The sequence below is a fragment of the Centrocercus urophasianus genome, unplaced genomic scaffold, assembly GCF_019232065.1.
Source record: "Centrocercus urophasianus isolate 14NV4802_14NV808 unplaced genomic scaffold, USGS_Curo_1.0 seq_12, whole genome shotgun sequence".
In the NCBI taxonomy this organism is placed as follows: Eukaryota; Metazoa; Chordata; class Aves; order Galliformes; family Phasianidae; genus Centrocercus; species Centrocercus urophasianus.
The window spans coordinates 53,735,385-53,763,276 of NW_024884364.1; the positions used below are offsets into that span (position 1 = coordinate 53,735,385).

General features: G+C 42.3%; 1 protein-coding gene across 1 annotated transcript in view; it reads right to left on the minus strand.

The window, feature by feature from the left end:
* The window catches only part of JADE3 (jade family PHD finger 3), a 45,934-nt gene that overhangs the window by 15,381 nt on the left and 2,661 nt on the right, over positions 1 to 27,892 (minus strand). Inside the window, exons 2-5 of the mRNA XM_042809476.1 lie at positions 15,002 to 15,061; positions 13,884 to 13,966; positions 3,570 to 3,727; positions 1,570 to 1,760 (exon numbers count right to left, since the gene is read on the minus strand). Of these exons, the coding sequence (XP_042665410.1) occupies positions 1,570 to 1,760; positions 3,570 to 3,727; positions 13,884 to 13,966; positions 15,002 to 15,050 (481 nt within the window). The 5' untranslated portion in view covers positions 15,051 to 15,061. The remainder of the gene's footprint in view (positions 1 to 1,569; positions 1,761 to 3,569; positions 3,728 to 13,883; positions 13,967 to 15,001; positions 15,062 to 27,892) is intronic.

The window sequence follows — 27,892 nt, forward strand, 5'->3', positions numbered from 1 at the left end:
GCACTGTTAGCAATCCATGGCACCCATTTACTTGAACACTATGCCTGCTATACCCACTTAGCACTAATAAAATGCAGTGTAAGCAGATCTACTTGAAAGGATTTGTTTTGAGATTGATCTCTCAGCTTGCAGCTGTAGAGACACCCTTAGAAACTCTACAATGTTCACAGCTACAAGAAATCTCAAAGTCACATCCCCTGAAAAACATCAGTCACAAATGCTGCCATCTCCTATTGTACAAAATTTACTTAGACTAGCAAAGGTTGGGACATCCATGCAGCACTGATACCAGAGGCTAACACCACTGTAACTGCTGGATTATGTACAAGAATACATGTACTAATATTGATTTCTTGTTACAACTGATAAACAATGAGATGGAAAAGATAAATGATTGCTGATATAAAGTGTCTGTTATTAAACTGTTTTCTTTAATGCCAGGATATTTTTTCACTCCTCTTATAAAAAGAATCAGAATAATTTAGGCAGGTACAGACCTCAGAGGGATTCAGTCCAGCTCCCTGCTCCAAGCAGGATCAACACTGAATCCAGATTAGGTTGCTCAGTAACATCTTTAAGTCAGATCTTGAAAATCTCTGGATGGATAGAGACTCCAGCCCCAGAAAAGCTCTGGTTTTGAAAACAGCACCCAATATGGCTAGGAAGCCTGTCCTCACACCTGCCTTTAACATACATCATTTGACTGTGGAGCTCTGTCATGAGCTCCCTCCTTTACCACGTTGGTCTCCTGACACATCTATTTGTTTTCCTGAATGCCTGGATGATCATTCTTGTGCTTGGAAGAGACTGTCCTTAAAGTTTTGCTAACTCTATCCAGCAATTTCACCCTTCAGAGCTGCCTTGCAGCAGCATATCCAACCCAGCAGTTCCCCAGATAAGCAGAAGATTGTTCTCCTAAGTCCAGGACCAGAAGCTACTTTCTCTCTTTGCTGCCCTCAAGATCTCAGTCTCCACTATTTCATAGCTGCCACAGCCAATGCCACCACCAATTAACTCATCCCAATTAGTTCTTCCTTCTTCATGAATAGCAGATTCAGGAGATGTCAAGTAACTCTTTTTTCTACCTGTCCTTCATCAAGAACCTGCACTCACCCATGGAAGAATGTCAGTCAAACAGGCTATCCTATCACAGCTTGGCTAATCCAGCAGCAAAACCTACTTACTCCTTTAAGAAAAAGGCATGTTATAGCTCCTCACAACTCTGTATTTTGCAGCAATAATATGCTCTATTTTTAAAAATGGAAACATCTGTTTTTCCTATGCAAAATTTTTAACTTTTAAAGTCCTAAAACTAATTCCACCTGGTGTTGGCTTTTTCCCTCGTGTGTCAGTCTGCAGAAGTTGCACATAATTTTGGATGTGAAGAAGTTTCAAGGCACAAAAGGCAAAAGAAAACACTAACTGAGCTAGCAATTCATTTTCAACATTCTATAGCTTTGCCATTATTTCATTTTTGTTAGCATTTCCATTCAGTGCTCAAAGATCTTTAAGAAACCGCCCAACAGAAATTAACTGCTGCTTTAAAAACCAGAATGTGTCGTGAATTACCCATTTCAGTAAGCTCTTCGTTTAGTTCCTGGAGCCAAAAGATGTCCATATCATCCAAGTCATAGCGACACACAGATTCTGCCAATTCCAAAATGTTGATGTAACCTGGTTCTGTAGGCTCTTGGCTGGAGCAGTGGATATACTTCCTGGGTCGTGTATACAGTACTTCTTTCACCTTTTCTGCGACAACCCTACGTAAGGGAAAAAGGAAACACAAAGTTGGCTACAGCTTTTTAAGACTCAGCCTTGAAAGACACAAAATATTTGTTACCAATAGCATTTCACACACTTTAAGCTAGCCTGTAAGCGAAGCCAGAATGGGTAGACAGGATTCTGTAAATGTCATCTCTTCACATAAAATATGTTAAGGTTTGCTATGTATACAGAATCATTTTTAAAATGCAAGCTTGTGCATAATATTTTCAATTTAAGAAATGCTACTGGAATATGAATGTTCTTGAAATGCACAGAAAGTATCATGCACAAAACTCCCTACGATCTTGTCAACTGATGATCTTCAAGACACCAGCTTTCTCAGGAAAAGCTTGATTTATTCTGCTGCAGGCGGTGGGGGAGGGAAGAGGGAGGTGCTTGTTCTTCATTCAGGTTAAACAGTCTACCACTGTTTTACAAATGACACTTTATCCACGCTACGTAAGTATTATTTTTGTTCTGCAAGAATGATTTTGTTGCCAAGTAAAAATGTACAGTGGAAAAACAGCTAAAAATCATCTAGGAAGTAAGGGGAAAAAAAAAAACAAAAAAACCTAGTGTTTTCAACCTTTCAATTATTTTGTGAGATAAAACTTGGTGTTTGCCTAGTACGTTAGCCTATGGGAATGGAGAGACTGACCCCAGCTAGATAAAGTCAACCTTTCTCTGCATTTAGTTCAAGAGGCCCTGCATGTGAAAGGAAGCCAGGGAGATATCGAATGGAACGGTGCCATGCATGAGAAGCTCTGCATGCCTTCCACAGCTAGCCCTCCCCAGAACCAGGAGAAGAGAAAAGCTGTGGGAAACAAGGCAAGAGGAAGAAAGAGGGAGCAGGCAAAAGTCAAGCAGTATCCCACATAATTCTAACTGGACAATGTGTGTTTTCAATGTTAGCACTATGTTCTTCTGCCACTCTTCTCCACGCCTTCACATCGCTTACTTTTTTTTCTTGTTCTCATGAGATTTTCTGTTCTCTGGTCCAGCCAAATCTATAGCAATTTTTTCCTCTAATGTAATATTGCTGGTATGAGATGCAATATATTTATTTTAGCAACTTGGTACTGATAATAGCCTCAGTGGAAATTAGATTATGCTGCCACAAACACTTGCACTGGACAGTTCATTTATTTTTGTCTCAAAGCCCACCCTGGCATGAATACTTCCATGTTACAACACACACTTCTTCTACCAGGAAGGGTTGCAGGACTACACTGTTATGTTTTCCTGGTCTAAGTACAGTGTGAGAGGATGAAAGATCTATCTCCTGAAACTGAGATCACTGAGCATGTATAATGCTTACCAGCTATTACCAGTAGAAAGAGAAAGCAGAAAGAATTAAAACTTTGGCAACAGAAACAAAAATTACATTACACAAACAAGTGAGTAGCTTTATCAGGTATCAGTTATTACTACTGAGTGGCTTCATCTTACTTTATATAGGGAAGCCTTACAAGTAACATGAAAGCAACACAAGATTTGGGTTTATGTTTAACTTCCCACACTCAAATGAGAAACGTTTTATCCACATGACTCAGGAAAAAATAAATCCCCTTTTTGAACTTCAAACGCAGATACTTGTTGTATGCAACAGAACCAGATCTGAAATGCCACAGAAATGTTTTCCAAATTGGTTTATTTGGTTTAAAAGCAAGCTTGGAAGCTACTGCATTCGAGACTTAATTATAACAACAAGGAAATACCAACTGCATTTAGACCACCACTTTTTGACAGACCAACTTCTCCGAGTTGACGCTCTGCACACACGCTCTATGTCTAATTGCTGTTACCTGAGAGATGGCTGCGGAATCGTTTCTGGACTGGCTGGAACTTGGACTCCTTTCTCCCATTCCTGTTTCCACGTGTCCGCAAAGACATAATATTCATCGGGGTTCACATGGTGAGAATCCGGTAGTTTCATGGCACTAATGAGATCCTTGCGGAACACCTGCAAAGAAAACCCAGAGAGGAGAGAGGTTTGAGGAAAAAGGGTTGCCCAGAGAAAGTAGTAGATGAAGCAGTAGATATTTTCCTAGTTTGCACTGAAACAATCCACATTTGTTAATAATTTTTTGAGGACTGCCAACACACAAATGCATTAATTTGCAGTATGACATGAAGTTTAATCTTCTTGTCAGAATCATGACGCTGCTCAAAGTCTAACCAGAAGGAAGGAGGTTGTTTCAGGTAGCCAAGATGAGGAGGAAAGGACGCCTGTACCTAGTTTACTACTTGTATGTAATACCATTTTCAAACAGCTCGTTTGACTTGCCAGTCTGCATGCTTTATCCTAACTTAGGTACAAGGTAAGATATATATCTATATATATATATATAGATATATATATATACACATACATATTTCCTCTCAGTTAAGCTGCCTTAAGTTGCCATATTCTTCACAGGCTAAGAACAGTTGCCTTGGCAAGGTTGATATATAGGCACTTGTTCATCTCTAAGCCCATCTGAAATTTTAGTGGTCAGGATCTTCAAGATCAAAGACAAAGAGCTGCCTGTATCAGAAACACGAACTCTGCACTGCTCGGTACAGTGATGCTACTGCTGCAGAACAACCCAGCTCAGAACCCTTTAGCAAACCTAGCAGGTGAAACATGCTATTGCACATATCACCACAAACCTATCCATGACAAGCCTCTAGCTGCACCGATCAACATCTGGCTTAAGAAGATTATGTTTTTAAGAACACGGAACCACTATCAGTTGTCATGAAGCTTACTTAATGTAAATACCTGTCAAATAGAGGTGCATGAAATTTAAATAAAGGGCATATGAATCCCTCTTTTGTTGTTGTTTGATGGGTTTTGGTGTTGTTGGTTGTTTTTTTTCTCCCTGTTGATACCTTACACCAGTTTAACATTCATTAAAGCAGAGCAGTGACTGTGGCTTGGTGTTGGTGAGACGTTACAACTAATTAGCTGTATTGTCACAATGAGAAATCAAATCTTCAAAGGGTGATAAAATGAAAAGGAAAATACCCCTGCAATAAGCTGTGGAAGGTTGAACTCCTTCTTACTAAATTCAGTTTTGTAGCAAGAATAGTAATAAAAATAGTCAGAGCCAAATATCTTAATGCACCCTTTTCAATTTGACAGCACCAGACCACTTAACGTCTATTGCAAAAATTCTCAGCTGTCCTTGGAAATCATCAAGTTAACTGCTACAAAAGAAAAAGAAGCAAAAAAAAAGCAGCACTATGCTTTTAACTAGAAACAAGTATTGAAAGAGGCTGCTGGTAGCTTGGAGCACAAGGGTTGCTTCATTACACGATACAGCTGTATCACTCATAGACAGCTGGGAGCTCAACCTGGGAACTCAGCAATATAGAGCAACCAGCAATCTCCTGAGGCTTCTGTATTTACTACTAAGGAGTATCTGCTTTGCTTTACATCAGACTGTTTACTGCAACCTTCTGTCTGCAGCTCTTTAGGTTTTAGAGAAAACAAGAGCGAAAGTGGAAAGACCATAAGCACCCATTTTTATCCAAGCAGCATGTCTACACGTCAAAAATAAAATGTGATGTGTTCTACACCATTTAAAAGAAATGTTCATATTCTTTGCTATAAGTAGAGCTAGGTTTATGAGGAAAACTAGTGTGGCACGGTTCCATAGAAATCCATGAGGAAGAAATAAACCAGTGAGAAATTCTATGACTGGTTTAATCATTAGAAAATATACCTTAGCTAAGGTAAAGCATAAAGCACTTTTACAAACTACCTTTTCAGTCACTGAAGAAACACAGGAGAGGCTCATAGCAAACCCAGTGTTTTTCAAGCATTGAATGAAAAACGCTGTGAAAGGCATTAGTATTCCAACTACATCAAACTACATTGCTTAGCAGCAAATTCATCTTCTGATCATCCATTATGTATGTGAACTGTACCATCTCTATTTTTAAAGCACAAAACCTTTGGAGCATGAACTTTTTTTTCCCCTGCACCTGACCACTCTAGTACCATATAAGCAACGCAAAGTTCTCTGCTTCAGATTGCTAATTTGCAAATATTGGTATCACTGAAGGGAAAAGATTTCATCAATATTAAACATGACTGTTGAAACCTAAAGAAAAGCCAAACTCAGCTCAGATTTCCTAACAATACTTTCCTTGCTTTTCATGCCCAAGTACAACTGAGTATTTCCTGCAGACGCCTGGAATTGTCATAAAGACGTCCCAACCTGTAGCTCATCTCATTTCTCATGTCCTCACACACGGCCAGTCTTCCAGCAGGCAAATACTCTCAGAGGACAATGTTTCAAAACATGTGTCTTTATCACTCGCTCTGTACTGCGTTCTGGGAGTAAACCAAAACGCCCAGGGGACCCAAAGAGAGCTTTCTTATCACTCAAATGATTTTTCACTCCAGCAGCCAGTTCCTAGGCTAAGGTCTGGGCCACTCAGTGAGGAGCAGACACACACGTTCAGGATTTAGATAGCCAGCTTTTCCTCACAGTTGTGTCTTTTTGGACTCTTATTGCCTCCATAAGGCACTGGTCAGTCCTACTGATACCACAGCCCCTCCTCTTGGCAGCAGCCACTTGCTGGTGGCAACCCAAAAGCAGTTACACTTCTCAGTGCACACAATACACAAGCCTTCAACTCTATTTCAGCATCATCTGTCACCAGACGAATCGAGAAGGACTGAGTAAGGAACACAGCTGGCCTAGGCAGGCAATGCCCTCCCACCCCTCTGGTAGGACACAGGGCACTTCATGAAGAGGCCCTCGCCAAGGGGAGCTCCGGCACTAGAAGGCGGCAGGTCACGGCTGGTGTGCACAGAACAGGAAACTGCCCACCCACCAGAAGCTTCCACAGAGGTTACTGTGTGACAGGGGGATGGGTTTTACGTATTTTTAGCAATTGAAAGCCCTGCTTAGCACTCGACTGTTTGTTCTGAACTTCTTTCCATTCAGCTGCCAGGAACTTCTAAGTTCCAGCTGAGAATGGTGCAGCAGTTAGCCTGAATGAAGTCAATGGAAACAGTGTTGGCTTGTGTCACAGAAATAATACTAAGCATTTCATGAAGAAACTCTAAAATGTTTTTCACACTTCAAAGCTGAGACTCAAAACTAGAAGAGAAAACCTTGCTCTTTGGTCAAGTCAAGCTTTTTGCTCTGCAGAGAAGTCTGGTAAGATTTGCTCAAGCAACGAGAACTCAGACACCTCTAAAAGATGCACTGCTGCCTCTGGGCCTTTAAAGCCTAAATCCTACACAAATCCTCCTTAATAAGCATGCTCTGCTCCTCCACCAAGCACTTACAGTGACACTGCAGAGCTGTGGATGGAAAGATATGGTTCATGTGTCATGTTTGTTTTTCAGGCTAAGTCCAATTTGGAAATTATGCTAGAAGAGCATGTCCAAGGAAAACAAAGCTCATAGAATCAGAAGTTTGTAAATGCATCACCAAAAACTGTTCATGACTTCAACATGAAGTCTACGAAAATTCAATATACAATCTTCCTCACACAACCCTCCCTCCTGTGCTGACTCTATGAAAGAATAATTCTGTCTAACAAAGAACATCATTTGGTGTGCAATATACTTATCCACCAGAGATGTGATGGAGGGTACAAGTAATGCTGTAAAGAACTTAAGTGAAATATTAGCATCCAAGACAGAGAGCAAGTCTTCACCATACAACAGCCTTCTACAGCCTCCATCTTCAGCAAGCAATGCAAATATCGGATCTGCACAGAACATTTTGTTACCAAGCAATACAAATCTAAAGCCACGTTTTGGGAAAACAAAAACCAGAACAACGACAAAATTCCAATAAACTGCAAAAAAAAAACACAATCAAACAAGAGTCAAAGATCTATTTCAATTCTCTCCATTAAGCTTCTACTGACACTGACTGATCTCACTGCTCACTCACCGCATCCTGCCCAAATGCATGTGGTCCAGGAGAACAGACTGGATCATCTCTTTGAAACAGGAATAAAAATGGTACTTCTTGTGGCATTGAGCTTTTAAGCATTTGACCACCTATTACTAAACTCCACGACGGTAAGACCACTGGTGGGAAGCACACATCAGAGGTCTGTTGCTGTAACAATCAAAGCAGGATTTCTGCTGGATTGCATCTAATTGCTTCATGCTAAGGCTTCCCCTGGTGCCTGGCAGAGCCCCTAAGGAGTTAGCAGCATACATTTCATTGCCACATACTCGCTACCTAGAGACAGAAGACCCTCTGTCTTCTGAGACAGAAACATTAAATATCCATTTTTAAAAGGCAGAATTCCATCCCCATGCCCAAAGTCTGCCAGGAGACTACCCTCAGAAATACCCTCAATATCCGCTCTAAAAAGAGAAAGCTGAAACGGCTAGGATCTTTCTGATTTTTGCATCTCCTTTACAACCCTGAAGGCCAACTACGAAATTCCAGTTGCCAACTACTCATTCAACAGCAGGCATTTTCTCTAAAATGTACAGTAAACGACACGTGAGTTTTTCATCTTTTTGATTATTTTTCAAATTCACCTTCAGAAGAATTTCTATGTTTTTTTATTCCAAAGTTACCCATAAGCACCAAAGCTTGTTCTACTACTCAACACCTCCAGCAAAAAATTAACATTTACAAAGCAGCAGTTTATACCCAAAATCACCACATAAATGATAACATGGAAGCTAAATGGTACTAAGACCTATTACACGTGTAACATAACCACATCGTATCTGAGCACAGATAGTCTCATCTAACATATCTAATCTTCATACAGATGTTTGACAATGTCTGCTAAAGGCTGCCTATCTATTGAGAACGAAGCTGCAAGGTGCACACCACTTTCCAGAACTTGGTAGGCTCATCCTCCCAAGGTTGAACTGTTATTGTTAGTACACTGCAATCTGGGCATTAAGTTTCTGAATTGAGGCACTTTATTAAAAAGGAGTATACCCTATTATAGACAGGATGAGTTGGATGGGTTTTTTTTTGTAGCAAAGCAAATCAAAAGCAAAATAATTTAAGAATGAAAATGAAACTACAGTTCCAGGGACATATACTGACTAGACTGAAAAACTAATGTTAAAAAAGCTAGGGCAGACAGAAGTGAGTGTAGCATTGTGCCTGGGCTTCTCGAACATCTCAATAATTTGAACAAGTTCTGCAGTAAATCCTAATCTTCAAACTCCCACTCCCAAAAACTATTTTTATGTATCATCCAAGACTCGGGAAAATGAAACATTGCATCTTTCAATGGAGCAGCCACAAGTCTTCCGAGCCTCCTTTACAGGTGTATATAGGAAAAGTCAGGAAATCAGACTGTAAATCAACCACACCTAACATCAAGTCTCTGACAGTGTTATCTCATGAGCCAGAAAAACACGCAAGAACTGTGTAAGAACATGTCAGGTTTTCTTCAGACATAAGCTTTGGATTTGGGAATTAATCCTAACAATCAATTTTTCAAAATGGTATTAATTAAACAGATATTTAGAAAAATCTGTACTCATTCTCATCTGTTCAATTCCTTTTATAATCATGTTTAATTCTCAGTCTCAACAACTTCCTGTGGCAGATGAGCTTCACAGTCTAATTATATGGTGCATGCAAAAGGATATCCTATTAATTGCAACAGACTTCTTAACTTCTGGCCTCGTTCATATTGTCTCGCCCTTCCCAGTTCCTCCACCACAAAGACAGGCAGGACTGAAGCTCTACCTCTGCTCTCTCCAGACCATTTACACTTAACTGCTTTGCCTACTCATCCAGTTCCAAAAGCAAAACAGCTCAGCTTTTTCACAAGCAGGCTCTTCCATGCCCTTAAGCATTCTGGTCACCCTTTGCTAAAAGCGAAAAGATCAAAAAGAATAACCAGCAAGGTTGCATTTCTGATGCACATGAAAGTACTGTATGTTCTTCTTCAAAATCAACTAGCCCACACAGGCTGAAAGGGAGCTCATCAAAACGCACGAGGCATGTTGACCAGCGGTCTTGAGAAGGCTGCAAAGATGACAGAGTCGTTAAAGTTAATTCAGAATCTTCTAAGGTAGGTGCACACAGAAAGGTGACAGTCTCCCGTTCCATTATGCATGGCATACGCCAAGCAATATGATTTAATCACGGCGTCCATTCATTCACAGAACAAAAATGACCGCTTTCAAGCTGCCAAAAGAATCCATTGTCTGCTCGCAGTCTAATCTTACAGGGTGCTCCTCAGGATCAAGACCTACAATTTATGTGACAGTTAAATGCCACTAAGAAAAAGTTCCACATATGCAAGTAATGAAAGCAGGCCATTTTCTTGTGGAAGACAAGCTACATTTCACATGATAACACAGCTGTCACTATCAGCAATGAGGGACCAAGAACTAGAATTGTCACGGGATTCAAAACCCTATTTGCAAAAAGAGGTAAAATACTGCCACCTTATATGGGTAGGTTCCAGACAGAAAACCACCACGATTTTAACTTAACTCCTTTTACAGTTTTAAGATGGAGCAAGTACTAAAAAATAATACATAAGCTTGAGTGTCATATAAATCTCTTTGGCTCTTTTGTGCCCCCACTAGCTCGAGGCAAAAGAAACAGTCAGCCTTTCAGGATGGCCCAGCTAAAAGGTTTTCCCTGCAAAAATGACTCCAACTATTCTGCCATCGTTTTCTGCTGCAGCTTCCAAGGAGACAGGAAACAGCAAAGCACAGGTTTCATGCTGAGCCAGACATCCAAATGCTCCTAACCTGCTACTCCCACGCAGCCTACTGTTCAGAGCTGAGCCCCTCCTGTCTCAGCTCAGGTCCATAAGGGGCAACTCTGCAACTGGCACACAGCCAACACCATCATGAAGCTCTGAAAAACTGTTCAGACATATACTGCAGGCCTGCCTGATGCCTTAACATTAATTATTCAAAGTAAATGCTAAAGCTAATTGGATAGCAGAATTGTCAAGACACCATTTCAGTTGCTTGCAATAGATTACAACCCAAAAGGAGCACAAGAGAAAGAGCTGAAGCCTTTGCTCCGCAGCATCATCTTAGATTTTCCTCATCTTCTCTGAGCAGGAGGGTGACACAAGAAGGTCCCACTCAGAAGTGTCCCTTCTGTGCAGATACAAACGTCTGATAGGCAGGCCCAGAGAATAGGCTTGGACATCTGCACTCCAACACCATTCCCTGTCCCGCAGTAAACGAGGGGAGATTTACAGTAGATGTTAGGTGGAAATTTTTCACTCAGGGGACAGTGAGGCACTGGCACAGCTGCGCAGAGAAGCTGTGGTGCCCCATCCCTGGAGGCGCTCAAGGCCGGGTTGGATGGGGCCCTGGGCAGCTGAGCTGGTGGGGGGCAGCCCTGCCCACGGCAGGGGTTGGAGCTACACAATCTTTTGAGGTCCCTTCCAACCTAAGCCATTCTATGAACCTCACTCCCCTGATGCCATTGCCTGCATCTGCTTCCTTCCTGAAGAAAACAAGAGGCAAGGCGCGCAGCCCTCAGCTGCAGCCACCTTTGGTGTTTTATAGGCAACCACAGAGGAGCAAAGCAGCTACAGTTGTAGGCAGCTACAAACGAGTCTTGTGGAGCAGCAGACAAATATGCTAACCTGACTGTCAGTCACAATTCTGAAAATGAGCTTTCATTTGGAAAGAGAACCCAGGTAGTAGATAATAATCTAGAGATGGCTGAGAAAGTGGAGAAAATCCTATGTATCCACATGCAATATAATCGAGAAAGCCAGGCTTACTGGCATGAAAGAAAAATTAATGTATGAAGACCATGAGCAAAAAAATTCCCAAACAGCTATTTATAGCTTTGACCTTTTAGATTTTCTGCATCACTAACTCAAGAAACAGTCTGCTGCCTGGCAAGCAGAGGTGAATGAAAGCAGAGGACTGCCAACTTGCTCAAGAGATCCCTTGCTGAAGGGATGCTGTCAGCCCGAAATTTGAAATTTCTATCCAATACTAGCACAAAAAACTTGTGGAATTACTGTAACATAATTTTTTGAAGGGTGTGTGATAGGGTCAGTCTTTGCTTTACACTCTTGTCACTAGTTGGTGTGTTAATAATAAATTGCAATGCTCTGCTGACAGCAGTGCTTCATGCAATGCACCATTGCATGCAATCTCCAGCATATGATTTTCTAGGGCTTGGAAGGAACACTTGCTCCCAGCAGAAGGAAAGGAAAAACAGGAAGGACAGCCAAGAGTCTTATGTACCAAGGGTAGAGATCATTACTGCCACCCTCCCTACCAGTCCTGTTCTCAGAGAACTTTACTTTTTCCGTTTTGTTTTTCTAATTTTAATCTTTAATACTGCAATATTGTCCTTGGGACACTCTTGCAAAAGAGGACATCTTCTAAGATTTGATTTTTCAAATTATTTTTTAAACTGGGGAGGGGGGCTCTTAAACAAAAGATGCAAGAAAGATGCCAGCATTACAAGAATGATGAGGTTATGACATACACTTTTAAAATTCAGTGTATATTCTAGGCTTTGTTCTTCAAAGTTTTGTATTTTTCAAGTTTTGATGGGCTTGAAATTTTGTCTTGAAGCAGGTAGAAAACAGCAAAGAAGATCACAGAAGGAAGAACCGAAAACACTGTGCATTTTAATTCCTCCTAGAAGTTATGTAAACAAGAACACTTGCAAGCTGTATTCATGGACCACATTTTCATAATTATTGTTTATACATCCACACAGTATGGAGAAAAGGGAAAGTAAACAGTAACAGGACAATTTTTAGGCAGAAGAAAGCAAGGCAGGGTGAAGGGACTGGTGCTAAGGTGCATTTGAAACAGCAAGTCTAGCAATGGATTTGTTTCTGTTCCCATTTGCCCAGCTTGGCAAGTAAGAAAGCTACTGCTAAGAGAAACATGAGCAATGATTACAAGAACTCAACAGCCACAAGCTGTTTTGAGATTTACATTCTCACAGAACCACAATCCTCAAACACTTTACAGGTAAAAAGTACAATAGACTTTTCTTAACCTTCTTGGTGGCTGCAAACAAACACTGTGTAGTTAGTTCTGGCCAATTTTGCTCTTCTTGAAACATTCACACAGGATTCCCTTTTACAAAATGAATCTTTACATCCTCTTCAATTAACTTGTAATGAAAATTAAGCTTCCAAAACAAAGGACACTTCTTGAGCGTTTACCTTTTATCAAACTGAATTAATCTACTGGGCAACATTCAAAAAGGAAGCATGAAGTATGTTTGCTGAATAGCTTTTGGTATATGAACACAAGCTTTATGTTTACACAGCCTCTCACAGTAGAACGTAAGCAGCTAAAAACCTGCTCTTACTGTACAAAGAATTACTTCTGGGACATAACTCTCAGTTTTACATTCCACAGAAGAAAAGTATGTTTTGTCAGTCTTTTTCTCAGTAACCTCGGGCATCAACAGTCATACCAGCATGCTGAAGGACTCATTTGGAGGGAATGTGACAGCAAGCAGAGGGAATTAACTACAAGAAACATTTCTCCTATTTGCAGTTATCTGACTTCAGCCCTCAAGAAAGCAAGCATCAAATATGGAGAAGGCAGCCAACAAATCCTCCCCAAGAAGGGCAACAGATGGGAATCGTTGCTAGGATGGATTTCAGTACTGCATTGTACATAAACACCAATGGAAAAGGACTCAATTAGCAAATGCAGATCCAGTGAGAGTGGTGATAGGTGTTGATAGGCAGGGAAGGCAAAATAAAACTCTTACTGAAGGGAACAAGTGAATAGTGAGAAAGTGGCAGGAGAGTAAGCACTGCTCCTATGTAACTCACCCACTGGGGTGTCCCGTGTTCTATCCTAAAGCAGAAAGAAGGCATCCTTCTCATACACACATATATGCAAGCTACTTCCTTCTGTAGCATGCTTTCAAATCACAAGACCAGACCAGCTTTTTCAATATCAACATGAGTCTACATTTCAGGGGAAGAACGAACTACATGTCACTGTCTGCAATGCCGTAAGTCATGATGTGATGCCAGAGCTCCTGTATTAATCACACACTGAGGAAAAACAGTGTCATGGAGGCAACAGATAACCAAAGAATGAGCTGGCACCAGTTCAAAGCTCAATATTTCAAGGCATAGAAACTTGAAAACGACATGACAAAAAAGACTGGTAACCAGTCTTTAAGCTTGGTTCTTACCTCAGCAGGTTTCTTTTGTTCATTTGCTGGTGTTTTTGACTTGCTCCTGTATTTAGCACAAGAAGAAAAGGAAGTGGAAGGACCTGTTTAAAAAAACAAACAAAAAAAGAACCATTATAACTAATTTCAATTCACAATCACTCAGTGCAACACAAGGCACTCCAATCTCGTGACTTATCTAATCCTTGATAAGATATGGGCAAAAAGCTGTTCTGTAGCCTGTAGGCTTGAATACAGCTCCTCCTTTTCCATTTGTTCTTTGTAAAACCACAGCTCTCCAAATTTATGGGTACATTCTGCTCTGATCAGTACAAGTGTGAATAAACAGAACAAACATGCAGACCACTGCCCTTCATTGCCTTTCTATCTGAAGGGGAAGGAGAAGCAAAACTGAGACAGAGCTTGCAAGTGCTAGAAAAGCAACGTGAAAAAAAGCAGTGATACTAAAGGATACTGATGAGAAAGGCAGGAAATATAGAGCAATGTCTGAACATCCCAGAGCAACATGTTAGTTCAGTACGTTACTGAGCTGTAATAAACTTGTTAATGAATCACTGTTAAATATAGCATTATGAGATGGCCATAGGTTTTAAAGAAACAAGCAAGACTCTGCCTACAGTTTCTTAACAGGCACAAGAGGAAGCTGCAACCTCAGCCAGATGTGCTAAGGAATTTTTAACAAATTTCATTGACTTGACTACCAGGCTACCAGGCCACCAGACCAAAGAAGAATGATGAAGAACCAGATGCTGCAACACGAGCTCTAACAGCTCGGTCTTAAGGCTGAGGCTCGGCATATGAGACAGCAGGACTTTCAGACAGCTTGAGCCACGCAAAAACTTCTCTGGACAGAAAAGTTTCTCTTGGAGTAAAGAATTATTTTTCTCAACTCTGAAAAATTTAGCCTCGATTTCTAAGTAAATTTAACTCCACCACAAGTTTAGTCTCGTTTTCCTCCTAAAACAGGATCTAGAAACATAGAAGACCACAGAAGATGAGAAGAAATCAACAAAGAAACACTGTTTTAATTATACGAGGTAAAACAGTTTGCCCTCAAACCACAGAAGGAAACCACAAGGAGGTGACAGACCAAAGAAAAACTAGCACATGCTACTTACTCTCATTGTCTGAACTGTCACTGGTGCTCAGATGCCTGTGGCGTTTCATCCTGACGCATCCTAAGGAAGAAAAAAAAAAAAGGTGTTGATGGTGACCATCAGAAGATGACACACTGCAGGGACCTGCCAGCTCATGCCAATTCCAGAGTAGAAAAGGAAAAATTCCCCTGAAGGAGAACTTCTGGGCACAGTGTATGGAAACGATCACCCCCAGTCTTGTTATCTCCCCACGGAATACACAATCACAGTTCGCCTTTAAGGGAAGAAAAAACAAGCCCAAAGGGGTCCAGATAAAATGAAAGGCACTTTTTAAATAATTACAGAAAATGGAGGCTGATGCCACTGAAATCTTCTGGTCACAACCTAGGTCACCCATAAAGGTAGCTCTGAAGTTTGTAAAGCCATCAAAGATATAAGCAAGAAATTCTTACAGAAATTCCACGCCAGCTCCATTAATAACAAGATATCAGGCTTTTTGGAGTCAGTTTTTAGACATACAACATGTATGAAGAGTGGAGAAGGTGAAAATTCTGAATAATTACTTAACAAAGGAAGGATCACAGCAGGAACCAGCTAGGCATTCCAAACAAGTACCAACACAACCGCATGTACACTCCCATCAGTCCTGCCATCCAACAACACTCCACATTACATTTGTTAAACACAAACTAATAGCAGTTTACATGAATACTGGTAAACGAAAATCATCCTTGTCTTTTTTAATGGCTTGAATGTGAAAAACATTGGATAAAAGAATCAACAACAACAGAAAGTGCTGTGGTTTTTTTCAAAGCACAAGACAAGCGTAAGTTACAGACTTCAGGACAGAATTCTGGGTAGATGAAATACCTGTGGTACCAGAGCTGCCAGCCTGACTGCACCTGAAGCTCAAACAGCTCCATTTCTTAAATAAAACAAAATCACATGCTTTAAAAAAAAAAAAAAAAAAGAAAAAAAAAAAAAAAAAAAAAAAAAAAAAAAGAGAGAAGGAGGGAAGGAGAGAAGAGAGAGAAAAAGCACAGCTAAATAGCCCATTTGATAAACCCTCTACATTAGTTACTGTACAATGGGTCCTGAGATTATTCAAAGACCAGGGGATAAACAGGATTTCCGGATAAGAGAAGCCTATCCACAGGCTTTGAAGGGATTGCAAGTGAACGGTTTGCAGCTGAATTGCTTAATTTAGTGGAAATTTTCAGCAGCCTTTACACTTAAGTGTGAGTTTGATCAGTGCATTTAGATTCAGTACTCCAAGTTTCAAATTCTCCTTTGATGTATCTTTCATAGAAAGACACTGCCCACACCACCAGAAGCTGAAAAGGTAACCGAGGCATGTGTTTTTCAGCTCAGCATACACAGAAAGCCAGAGTTGGATATTTAGCCTGAAGGGGACAGTGATTAACAGGACAAGGTATCCTTTTAATAGCTTACCTATAAGCTCCCACCAGATAACTTACTTCATATAATCAGCCTTGCTCAGGGCTCAAGCAACCTGGGGCCAACTCAACACACACCAAGAGCAGCGCTCTGCAGCCACACATCTCCTGGCAAAAAATCTGTCTGTCAGGCAGAAAGGCCTCAGGCCAGAAGGTCTCTTTTTTGTACATGTTTGGGGAGCTAAGCACTAGGCAGCGAGGGAAGGAGAAGATGACTGCTCTCATCTTGCCAGTTCCTGCAGTTCAAAGGTACGGGTTTCAACCAAGAGCAGCTAAAATGGTGCTGCCGGGGTGAGGGCTTCTCCCCCACAGAGCCAGGCTGTGCTACATCGCAACCCTGCTGGGAAGAAGCAGGCCCCACCTGCCCCTGTGCCTCCTTTGCTGGAGGCTGCAGCTCCATGCAGCTCTGTGCCCACACCCTCGGGCACGCTGCAGGCCCTTAGGAGACGCTGAGAAGCCACATGTACATGTGGGGAGCAGCACTGCTCATTGCCATTCCTTAGCACTCGCTGTTCGCTCCGTTTTTATGTTGGGATGAATTTTTGAGCAGCTGTTAAAAGGTGCTGAAAGCTTATGGCAGACGACTCTCGTCTTTTATAGCCTACATAAACATGCAGCAATAAAACCTCTTTGCTCCACGTTCAAGACAGCAGCTGAGGAGCACGGCGTTCAGTTAGCGGGGTTAAATGCAAGGTCAGAGCACAGAACGGCAGGGATACCTGGGCACTGGGCAGGGCAGAGAGGAGATGGCTACTTTGGGGACTGCGCACAGAAACAGTAAACATAAAAAAAAAAACAACCCACCACAGTAAACCTCTGCTAACCGCTCCACAGTGAGAAAAAAACACCACATTTACAGATGCTGCATTTCAGCCATGGATTTATAGCAGCTCAGGCAGGAGATTTACACCTCCATCACAGCAGACAGCGGCAGTTACCCAGGGTAAGAGCCCAGCGCAGTAATAATGCCGGATTGCAGCCTGATTTCTGCAGCAGTATTAACTGCAACGACCATGAATAAGAACCCACCGAGCTACAACAAATCACACAGCGCTGTGCCCAGAAGACAGGCCATTAGGGTGAGCAGCATGCTATGCACTCTCCACCGGTGCCCACCTGGCGTGGGATGCAGCACTGCTGTGCTAGTGCCACCTCTGTGGGAAATGGGAGAGCCCAGGCTGAAAGATGGCTTGGAGAAACAGCCATCATCTGTCCCTTGCCCACCTGGGAGGGTGGAGATGCACACATGGTTCAGTTTTGTCCCTTTTCTAACTTCACCTTAAAAACTATGGTGATTATGTCTAGAATAAGGGAGACATCACGAAAAGATCAGATACGAAGGTGAGAAATAAATTCATGAGAATACCAATGCCCTTTTCTAGGTTCAGAATACCAGTTATAATGAATGACATGGCAACCCAAAACCAGAACTAATTTATTTCTTAACACACAAAAAGAAAAAAAAAATATTTCATAATGGATAATACTTTTTCCTCAGAATAGTTCAAAAAAGAAATTCAGAAAACTGCCTCAAGTAGATGCTACTCATAAAGGAAAAAGAGATGAGAAAAGATGAGCTGTCATTAGGAACATGATGGAAATGCCGCACAGAGAGCAGCTAAAAACAGCCTCTTTCCAATTCCTTTATCTTCACTCAGGCTTTTTGCAAATTTGCCTGTGGAACTTTTGGTCTGGATTTGAGAATTCACTTTTACACTTCGAACTTTCCACTCGTTCCCATGCAGAAGCTAAGAAAAGCGACGAGTGTCACACAGACAAGAACTTCCACGCTACAGAACAAAGGAGGGAAGTGCTTAAAAAAACTCAAATTAAACCTTACATCTCATTTCCCAGTTACCAAGTAATAATTCTCACCCTCATGAAAGATAAGCAGGGGTGCTTTGGCTGCGGACTCAAAATGTACTCAAGCCTTCTGGTCGAACACAGATCACCTTAGAAACAAATACTGAAATATGGGCATGTAACATTTTTTGGTATAATTTTTTTTTTTAAATCAACAGAAGGACTAACAGATCACTCACATGACAACAAATACAAACGTGAAAGATGCTCACCTTCAGAGATCTTTTAAACAAAATATAAAATAAAGGAGTGACATTAAGAAATCACCACGTCGCAAGCAAAGAGGCACTCGACTCTCCAGGCAGCTACTGCAGTGGAACATTCCTCTGCTATGGATTTTAATGCCAGATACCAGAACAGTCCCTGGACTCAAGCCACGCTCCACACCGGCTGTGTGCACGTCCCTGATCTCACCCAAGAGCTAAGGGGAAAAACCACAGGTCCAGAAAAAAGGAATCCACAAAGCCAGAGAAATTCTCCTCCCTGGCCCCAACAGCAGAAGGAGAGTCAGGACGCTCTACGTCCTTTGGGCATTCAACCACAAATAAAACCCAGAAGCATGTTCTCCTGAGCCACAGGCAGTGAAGTGACACTGCCAGCAACCACCTGGTTTCCCAAACATTGCCTAGATGAAGCTGGGACTTGCACTGCACCCAACTCATCCTTCTTTGCCTGGAAAACCAGGAAAAAGCCAACCTGCACTCACCTGACTGGAACTCGATATGCCAAGCTACAAGTAATCAATGTACCAGCCAGCACACACAAGGATGTGGTAAGAGAGACAATATCAGTATTTCTAAAGCCTAGGGGAGATGTTTTATGGTTAGTGATTTCTAAGTTATGGTTGCTCCTTTTGGCTTACCCACCAGTACCTGGCACTATACGAATTTCAGTATTTCCACAAGAAACAACCACTTGGTTCTGTACTCTCTTCTCTCCCCCAGGAAAGCCAGCACAGCACTAGTGAAGGCTCTTTCCATCTCTGAACAGTCAGTTATCATGCATTACTCAAAAAAAAAATAAATCAGTCAAGCAGTACATGTAAACAGTAGACAGTTCACAACATTTCAGAGCCCCAAAATACCTCCAGAAACATTTTTCCCTGTTCAGTTTGCATCAAAGTAAAAAGCTAAATTTGTAAACACAAACCATTAAGAGTCTATCCTCTCGTCTTAGCAGTTTGGGGCCTCTCACTACAAGAAAAGCATTGAGGCCCTGGAGCATATTCAGAGCATATTCACATAGTGAAGCTGTGAGGGGTCTGGAGCACCAGTCTTATGGGGAGCGGCTGAGAGAACTGAGATCGTTCAGTCTGGAGGAGGCTCGGGGGAGACCTTATGGCTCTCTGCAACTGCCTGAAGGGAGGTTGTGGTGAGGTGGGGTCGGCCTCTTCACCTGTGTTAACTAGCGACAGGATGAGAGGGAATGGCCTCCAGATGCACCAGGGTAGATTCAGCTTGGATGTTAGAAAAAAATTCTTCTCTGAGAGAGTGGTCAGGTGCTGGAATGGGCTGCCTAGGGAGGTGGTGGAGTCCCTGGAGGTGTTCAAGAAATGTTCAGATGTTCTACTGAGGGACATGATTTAGTGGATTCACCTACTGGTGATTGGTGGACAGTTGGACCAGATGACCTTGGAGGTCTTTTCCAACCTGGGTGATACTATGATTCTATGATACTATGATTCTATTGGGCCATAGTAAAAGAGGCAGCAGAAAGGATGAACTCAGCACAGCACATTATGCAAGAGATACCAGAGATAAGTGCACAAAATGAACCCTTAAATCCACGTAGGATTTCTGAACAAAACAGAATCCCTGGGGTGTAACAGTCCTTTCTTCCCGACATCAGTTTGCTGAAGAGAATGGTTAAACATGTACGTGAGAGACTCAATACCTAGGAAGACCTTTACAGAAGGAAGAGGAAGCAAAAAATTCAGGGAACTGCAACACAAACGCAAAAAACAGATTGATTAACTTTCAAGAGGGGCAAACAATAGCCTGCTTTCCCTATCTTATTAAAAAGAAAAACAGCATCTAAGTATACAAATGGAATGACAAGCTATATGCAAATCCCAGATAAAAATTATGTATGTGCATTGTACAATATGCCTTGTCTCCAAAAGAAATAAAAGAGGGGAAAAAGGGAAAAAGAAAAAGGGAAAAAAAGGCAGAGGCAGTAGGTAGAAATTTCCAAGTCTTCAAGATGTGGCTTATGTAACTGTTAAATTTAGATTAGGAAGCAGATTATCTTGAAAGGTCTTCAGGAAATGTACTACAGTAAAACCATTTAAATAGGTCAAATTTCATAGTCAACTGTCAGGGAAATTACAAAATATGAACAGAGTTAATACAGCCTTTCAAATAACTAGAGGTAGAGGGATCACTTGTGTTTGAGTTTTTTATTATTATTTTTTAATATCCTATCCAACCTCACAAAGAGGCTACATAAATGGGAAAAAACACCCGCTCGGAGCCTGTGCTAGCAATATTTGCTGAAATGAAAAGGTTTGAAAGGTTAAACAATTCACATGAAAGAAAGCTCAGGAAAGAAGTAACATTGTTTCTCTATTTCATTCCAACCTGAAAATTAAATAAATGAGTAATATGCTCCTACCAGATGCACGAACCCCACAGCAGAGCGACCACATACAGCCCATCCTCCCTTCACCTTCAAAGGAATTTATTATTATTATTATTATTATTTAATCTATAAAGACTGTAGTGAGTCTACCACATACTAAAACTCTTCTTGCTGCTACTTCACATTAGTGTGAAGCACTTACTGTCCATCATTTCGCTTGGTGGTTACAGAAGGAGGGTAGGCAATGCCACCTGATGCTTACAACAGGTTGTGTGGGTGAAGCACAACTCCCCCAGGCACAACTGCCTCCCCTACCTGGAAAACCAACATACAGCTCTTCACTGCTGTGTGTGAAGGCAGGAGAACATGTTTCCATCAGGCAGCTTCATCCATATCACCCTTATGCTTCTCTCTTTAAGGGAAGCTGCATGCTTTGGCTGAGCGCAACCCAGCCACGTGGGCCAGGCAGGTACTGATGTATTTCTGCCCATTAAATACATATACACCAATTCTGAAGGCAACATGAGTCTGAACAGAGAATACCATTGGATGGACATAAATTAAGCCAATAAACAAACATGCACGTGCACATGGCTGCTCAGGGAGGATCCTTACCCTCCCTGCAGTGCTGCTCGCAGCTGTGTTTGAGGCTGAAAAGTTAGGGCACAGCCCCACTAGCAGCAGAGAGAGAACAGAGGAGCCTACCAGGCCTGCTCCTCACGCACATCCAATGGCCAAGCAGCAGCTCCAGCACACCCAAGGCAGGAGATGTGTGCAAAGGAGATGGTGGGGGAGGGCAGTAGCCAAGGGCTGCACTAATTGATTCCCAAAGGACAGCCGGCAGGAGGGAGTGCGTCCAAACACAGACCCCAGCTATACATGTGCAGACCCACAGCAGTGGGTTTTGCAGAGAAGCAGCCATCCCTGTGCTAGGAACACATTCACACCAAAGAGGTTCATGCAGCAGAGGTGTAGCTGCTGATGAAGTTTGCAACCTGCTTTACCAAGTTCCTCAAGATAACTGGCGCTTGACATCAATGCTAAAGCATCTAACTACCAAGGGGTAAGAGAAAAGATAAAATAACACAGACCAAAAATATCACAAACCCACATGAACTCACTCAACAAAGGCACTGCCAAGGACAGCATATGCTTTGGAGAAGACAGCTGTGGCTGTGCTGCTACCTTTGAAGGAGCAGCCCTTGTACCAGGGCTGGCATCTGGAGCCAGGCAGGCACTGAGGGATCCACACAGGGTCAGCAGTCACAATGAGGGAGTGCGCCTCACCAACACCACCAAGCAGAAAAAATTAGGAGTATTTCTTGTGGCTTTCTATTTTAAGCACTGCTATGATTCATGTCACCCCAGTTCCTGGTGTTGTGCAGTCTTTACAGCCCCTACCCTTACAACAGGCTCATGTTTAGCTGAAGTCCCCAGTGTCTCAGCACTGCAGTGCAGAGCCGCCCCACAGCAGCTGGGAGCCTCCACAAAGGGGGATAGTAAGAAGACAGGATCACAGGTGGGAAACACAGGCAGTAAACTAGGTACTGCCTAGATTCCTAATCAGAGAGGCCTGATGGCAGCTGCAGCTCCTCGCAGGGAGCGGAGGGGCAGCGCTGAGCTCTGCTCTGTGTGACAGCGACAGGGCCCGAGGGAACGGCATGGAGCTGTCAGGGGAGGGCAGCTGGGGGTCAGGGAAAGGGGCTGCACCACAGGGCGCTGGGCGGGGAACGGTGGGCACGGCCTGATGTGCTACACTTCAGGGAGTGTTTGGACGCTGCTCTCAGACATAGGGCCTGAATTCTGAGCGGTGCCACGTGGAGCCAGCAATTGGACACAGTTATCACTGTGGGTTCCTTCCAACTCAGGCTATTCTGTGATTCTATGACATTATCAAAGACGGAGGAGCGTAGAAATATGTACTGTTTGGGATTAAAAGTCAACATTTATTATACTACTAACAGCACAGTCAATAGTTCCCATATTCTGCAAGATACTTAAATTAATCACACTTTTTTCATAGTTGCTAATAAAAAATTAAAGTAGGTTTTACTGTTCTTTTTTCCCCCTCTAAATATCAAGTGATAAAAGCACTGACAACAGTAACCTGCATTAAATATTTTATTTGTTTTGACTCATTCATTTCTTGCTATAATGCTTTAAAAAAAGGTAACTGCTTTGCTGCAAAGTTTGCATCACTCACAAAACCTAACAGTTTGCAAAGAGGCAGAAAAACATCGAGTTGTGTCTTTCAAAGAATGAGAGACAGAGAAAGCAAGAACACAAATATTTTCCTATTAGGAAACATTAATTGTCCATTTCTTTCCTCATCTGACAAGAAATGGTTTTCATTAACAAGTTTAAAACAAATAATCTGGACGATTAAGTTTTCCTAGTAAAAAAAACAGCAGCAAGGGGACCGCTGGATACAAACAATTAAAGGGAACATGTATCACAGCCAGAACTCAAAATATTTGGAACATCCTAAATCTTTAGTTGAATGTTGAAATCCTACTATATTTTCTATTATTTACTGTTAGGACATTTTCATACAGTGATTAGTTCTCCGTGTCAAAACATGAAAACATAAGCAAAAACCTACTAAAAGGAGTGAAAGCATTGTTTTGCTTTTAAGAATGTTTTAAAAGGCTACAAAACTTGTCTTAATAACTGCTAAACTCAGATTACTTGTAATGCCCTGACAGCTAATTTAATGTTATGTGCTAAAATCTGTAAGATAAAAAGACCTAAGATGTTTTAGCCAGTTTTTAAGCAGATTTATAAAAACATAAGTAGCATTCTAGGCTTCTGTAAATCACCCAACTCAGGTGGACAACGACATCCTGAAAAAGTTACTGTGACCAACAGGGGCCCACTGGGCTGACACTGCCACAAAAGGGATGAGTGCAGCTGCTCAAGGTTTCTACAATGCCACAACTTGATGGAGAAAGCAGTAAGGACTTGGGTCAAACACACGGTTCAGTTTGTCATCCAGTGGCCAAGCTGAGGCAAAAGCACATTTTCATGACAGCAGCATTTGAATAGGAGGCAATGCCCTTTCTATGCCAGGAGGATTAAAGAAATGTTGCAGCTGACCTGCCAAAGCTGCAGGGTTGTGAGATGCTGAATCTGACTTCAAAGGAAGTCCCACCATCCATTCTCCACTCTTGTACTGGGATGAACAGAAAAGACTACAAGCCACAGAAGTAGGGAGGTGTTTCACCACATCTTTATTCACAGTTAAGAGCTCTCAACATGCTGCAGCTGCTGACAAGACCAGGAATTTCTGCTGAGAAATGGGGAGAAAAAAAAATAAGTGAGAGGCTGCAGCTAAAAACGCAGCTGTAAAATTGAATGAACAAAACTAGAACTGAGATCTGCCAAGCAGATTCACCCCCTACAGCACAGGTGCTCTTAAGACACAACAATCCATCACAAAATCTGCAGACGGTGTTTTAAAAGCAGAACTCCAGCTTGGTGGGGAGGGTTTTGTTCTGTTTTTCAATAGACCTGTACTGGAGTCTCCTTCTTGGCAAACCCTTACTTGGTGCAGCTGGAGAGATGAGGAAAGGATGCAGTTGCAGAAGGTACCAGAGCTCTGCAACAGAAAGATGGCACAACTCAACCTGCACCCAGGCCTTAGCAGAATGAAATCACGGAGGCTGGAAAAATCTTCAGGATCACTGAAGTCAACTACCAACCTGACCTACTAAGACCCACCACTAAACCATATCCACATCCGAAGATCTCTTAAATACCTCCATACATGGCGACCCTGCCGATTACCCGGGCAGCTGGTTCCAATGCCTAATCACCGTTTCTATGAAGAAATTCTTCATGATATCCAATCTAAACTTGCCCTGGTGCAAATTGAGACTGTTTCTTTATGTCCCATCACCTGTCACCTGAGAAACGAGACCAATGCCATCTCAGAGTAGCCTCCTTTCAGGTAGTTGTAGATAGCAGAGGTTTCCCCTCAGTCTCCTTTTCTCCAGACTCTCAACCCCAATTTCCTCAGTTGTTCCTCTCTACTCCAGTTCCCTCAGCTGTTCCACATGGGTCTTGTTTTCTAGTCCGTTCTCCAGCTTCTCTGAATGCATTCCAGCAACTCAATGTCCTTCTTGTAGTGAAGGGCCCAGTACTGAACACACCACTCAAAGTGAAGTCTCACCAGTGCCGTACAGAGGACAATTGTTTCCTTTGTCCCTCTGGCCGCACCACATGTTGCTCTGACACAAGCCCAGATGCCACTGGCCTTCTCGGCCACCTAGGCACACTGTTGGCCAGTGTTCAGCCAGCTGTCAACAAGTACTGCCAGGTCCTTTTTTGTCAGGCAGCTTTCAAGGCACTCTTCCCCCAATCCATATTGCTGCACGTTACCAAGTCTTGCTGAATGCCATGTGATCGGACTTGGCCAGTCTAGGCTATTCAGATTCCTCTGCCTTCCTACTTCCAAGGGGATCAATACTCCCACCCAACTTGCTGTCATCTGCAAACTCAGTGAGGGTGCACTCTGTTTTCTCATCCAAGTTGCAAACAAAAACATTAAACAAAACTGGCCTCAATGCTTGAGCCCTGGGGAATGTCACTGGTGACCAGCTGTTCAACTGTATTGAACTCCATTCACCGTGGCTCTCTGAGCCCAGCAATCCGGACAGTTTTTCACCCAGCAAACCATACACCTGCTGAAGGTCTAGAATTGCCAGTTTCTCTAGGAGAACACTGCACAACATTTTGTCAAAACATTTACTTCATTTTTAGTAAAATTCAAGTAAACAATCCACAGCCTTTCTTTCATCTTTTAAGTGGGTCATCTTGTCATAGAAGGAAATCAGGTTAGTCAAGCAGGATCTGCCCTTCAAAATCCAGACTGAATACTTCTGATTACTTGATCATCTCTAAGGGCCATGCAATGGCATTTAAGATGATCTGCTCCATGACCTTCCTGGTACTGAGGTCAGACTGACAGGTCCCTAATTTCCTGAATGCTCCTTCCTACCCTTCTAGTAGATAGGAGTCACATTTGCTAACCTTCTGTCAACTGGGACCTCCTTAGTTAGCCAGGACTGCCAGTAAGCTATTAAAAAGTAGCTTGTGAGCATTGCCTCCAGCTTCTTCAATGTCGTTGGCTAAATCAAGTCTTGCACCATAGACTTACAGACATTTAAAAGATGTAGGTCACTCAGAGTTTCCCATTGGATTACAGGGGCTTCATCTCACCCCCCATCACCATCTTCCAACTCAGGAGGCTGGGTACTCTGGGAACAACTGACATTGCTAATGACCAGCCATTGCTAAAGACCAAGGCAAAAAAGGCATCAACTGCCACAGCCTTATCTTCATTTATATCAATACATTTTCCCTCACTGATTTTCCTCACATTGCAGTTGTGCTGCAGGAGCAGCATAGGTCAAGGCTGGTCCTTTGGCTGTACTCTGCAAGGAAGGTCGAAGGCAGCTGCCTGCTCAATCACCAAGTCAGTACGTACACAGCCATGCCACAGCACCTGAAGGACACCAGTAAAAGGTCTTTGGTAGATGAAAAATAAGCACATTAATTGTACAACTCTAAAAATGAGGTCCTTGTACATTCCCAATTCAGCTGTAGCATCAAATGTTTTATAAGTACACCCCACAGAACTGCACAGCAATACATCCTTCCAGCAAGGTTTCATAGCAGTGAAGAGCACCAATACAAGCCTGTCTGGTTTCATCCACCGTGCCCAGTGGGCTATACAGAAAAATCTTTATTGATGAGCAATACTAACAAACCACTCCTTTTTGCTAAGAACAGGGAGTATTTTCTCCCTCCCTCTAGTACCGCTCAAGAAAATGCATCAGCAGAACTTGAAGCTCCAGATTCAGCCGTACAGGGAGCATGCCATGGCTTGAGGATAAGAGATGAAACAGAGTGAGACTAACTAGGTGAGAAAAGAGGATGTGAAATAGGAAAAATCTGCCACAAATGATACAGAAAAGCAGACTACTCACTGCTTCTCATGGCCCAGAAGACCAGTGACACACAAAGGTATGGGGCAAAATTTAAGTCATTAAAAGCAAAAAAAACCCAAAAACAAAAACAAAAAAACCCAAACAAACAGACAAAAAATTACTTAGAGAATCTCAGTCCTATGAAATGTTGTAGGAGTTGAAAAGTAAATAGAACAGAATTTGGCAAACAGAGAATGAGGGCAATTAAACACAATTTAAAAAAAAAAGTATGACATGATTTGCCATTCACACAACACCAAAGTCAAAAATCTACAAGAAACAGAGTGAGTGTACACTAGTGCTACAATGGTATCTTTTCCTAAGTGTCCATGGCTGACCATTATCAGATGTAGTGATTGGTCTAATTAACTAATGGAGTTCATATGAAACCAGAATTACACTGAAAAGTTCACATCCATGGAATGGATCTTCTTTTTTAAACGCATCAGCTCCCAACCTGATCTCTGTGAACTATGGATCAGATAAGTGATTTGCACCATGGTAAATAATGAAAATAGTATATTCATCAGAAAAAAATGGAAGACTGCATGGAAGAAATAGACTTGGGGGTGTTGGTTGGTACTTGACTGAACATGAGCCAGCAGTGTGCCCAGCTGGCCAAGAAAGCCAATGGCATCCTGGCTTGTATCAGAAATAGTGCTGCCAGCAGGAGCAGGGAGGCGATCATCTCCCTGTACTCAGCTTTGGTGAGGCTGCACCCTGAGAGCTGTGTACTGTTTTAGGCCCCTCACTACAAGACACTGAGGTCCTGGATTGTGTCCACAGAAGGGTGAGGAGTCTGGAGCACAAGTCTCATGAACGATTGAGGGAACTGGGATTGTTCAGCGTGCAGAAGAGGAAGTTCAGGGGAAACCTTATAGCTTTCCACAGCAACCTGAAAGGAGATGGTGGTGAGCTGGAGTTCAGCCTCTTCTCCCTTGTAACCAACAACAGGACAGCAAGGCATGGCCTCAAGCTGTGCCAGGGGACATTCAGGTGAGATATTAGGAAAAATTTCTACT